At 42.2% G+C, this 1970-nt stretch overlaps 1 protein-coding gene across 1 annotated transcript in view; it reads left to right on the forward strand.

Moving 5' to 3' along the window:
- Positions 1 to 1129, forward strand: part of med27 (mediator complex subunit 27) — a 5310-nt gene extending 4181 nt beyond the window's left edge. The window contains exon 8 of the mRNA XM_034866249.1: positions 893 to 1129. Coding sequence (XP_034722140.1) covers positions 893 to 1027 — 135 coding nt within the window. The 3' untranslated portion in view covers positions 1028 to 1129. The remainder of the gene's footprint in view (positions 1 to 892) is intronic.
- Positions 1130 to 1970: the final 841 nt, after the last annotated feature.

Here is a 1970-nt window from a genome sequence, read left to right on the forward strand (position 1 = left end):
TGCTGTATATTAGTCCATGATGGGGGGGCGTGCTGGTGCTGTATATTAGTCCATGATGGTGGGCCGTGCTGGTGCTGTGGGCCGTGCTGGTGCTGTATATTACTCCGTGATGGTGGGGCGTGCCGGTGCTGTATATTAGTCCATGATGGTGGGGCGTGCTGGCGCTGTATAATAACAAGTTCTTAAACCTCAGCCCTCAAAAACAGCTATGAGCCTCATATCCTGAGCAATAAAGTCGACAATTCCTTCCGTGATATTATTTTTGCGTTTGGATGGTAGAGGTTTAACATCCAGCGGGGTCTGGGGGCGTCTGGGGGGAGGTTACAGCCCTAGTGTATAGAGCAGCATATCTCCACCAGACTCCATGTAAATAATCACTACTTTAAGTGTGTATAGAGCAGCATATCTCCACCAGACTCCATGTAAATAATCACTACTTTTTAGCGTGTATTGAGCAGCATATCTCCACCAGACTCCATGTAAATAATCACTACTTTTAGCGTGTTTAGAGCAGCATATCTCCACCAGACTCCATGTAAATAATCACTACTTTTAGCGTGTTTAGAGCAGCATATCTCCACCAGACTCCATGTAAATAAGCACTACTTTTAGCGTGTTTAGAGCAGCATCTCTCCACCAGACTCCATTTAAATAATCACTACTTTGAGCATGTTTAGAGCAGCATATCTCCACCAGACTCCATGTAAGTAATCACTTTCATCATCGTAAAACACGCTTCCTTCAGAGTTGACAGAAACTAAATAAAACTACCAAAAGCCGTCTTGGTTAATCTTTCCACTGTCTCCTTGTCTCTACCTGTGGGTCTCTATCTGTCTGTCTCTCTTTCTCTACCTGTCTGTCTCTCTGTCTCTACCTGTCTGTCTCTCTGTAGACCTGGCTGCGGAGCTACATTAAGCTCTTCCAGTCTCCGTGCCAGCGTTGCGGTCGATTTCTGCAGGACGGACTTCCTCCAACGTGGAGGGACTTTAGGACCCTGGAGGCCTTCCATGACACCTGTCGCATGTAAACACACACTTCCTGTTTATCCTGTCAACACACACTTCCTGTCCTCCGTCTAGTTTTGTAGTTTGTTAAAAGAAGTTTGAATAAAGTTTCCATTTCCATTTGTCATGGCTGAGTGTTTCAGTCAGACATGAGATTTTTGTTACATTATACATTATTATTCACATATCAGATCATTATTGTGGCAACGGCGGCTGGAGCTGAACTTGACCTGAAACAGAAATAAAATAAAAAAACAATAATTAGCGACCTTTACTATGATGACACACACAACATTATCATACAACTAAAGCCTCCAGCTTTATTAATATTATTATTATTATTATTATTTATATGATGACTAATGCAGGCTGATGACCTTGGATTGGACCTATAATGTCATCTGATAACTTGTTAGTGTTCAGCCTTCAGATCAAGATTAATAAAGAATAAAGCATCGAGACATGTCACTCTCTAACCACCTCCTACACTTTATTCATTTATTATATTCATTTTGTTTATCATAATATCAAAACTGATTTTATGAAAGAAGAAGCAGCTGATTGCAGCAGTGAAATATTTCATATATTTTATATTTCATATTAATGAAATTCAGCGTGACATTCACAACTCAGCTGAAGGTCTGAAAGGGGATGGCGTGCTCCGTCGGGGGGGGACAGGGAAATACAGTAAGGGGACGAAGATGGAGGACAAAGATGAAGGAGGACAAAGGAGGATGAGGGAGGACTAGGACAAAGGAGGACGAAGATGAAGGAGGACGAAGGAGATATGTATGTATATATGTGTATATATACATATATATATACACTCACCGGCCACTTTATTAGGTACCCTATGCTAGTAACGGGCATGGGGTACCTAATAAAGTGGCCACCACCACCAGCCTGAACCGTTGATACAAGGCAGGATGGATCCATGCTTTCATGTTGTAGACGCCAAATTCTGAC

The sequence above is a fragment of the Etheostoma cragini genome, unplaced genomic scaffold (assembly GCF_013103735.1).
Source record: "Etheostoma cragini isolate CJK2018 unplaced genomic scaffold, CSU_Ecrag_1.0 ScbMSFa_4511, whole genome shotgun sequence".
Lineage (NCBI taxonomy): Eukaryota > Metazoa > Chordata > Actinopteri > Perciformes > Percidae > Etheostoma > Etheostoma cragini.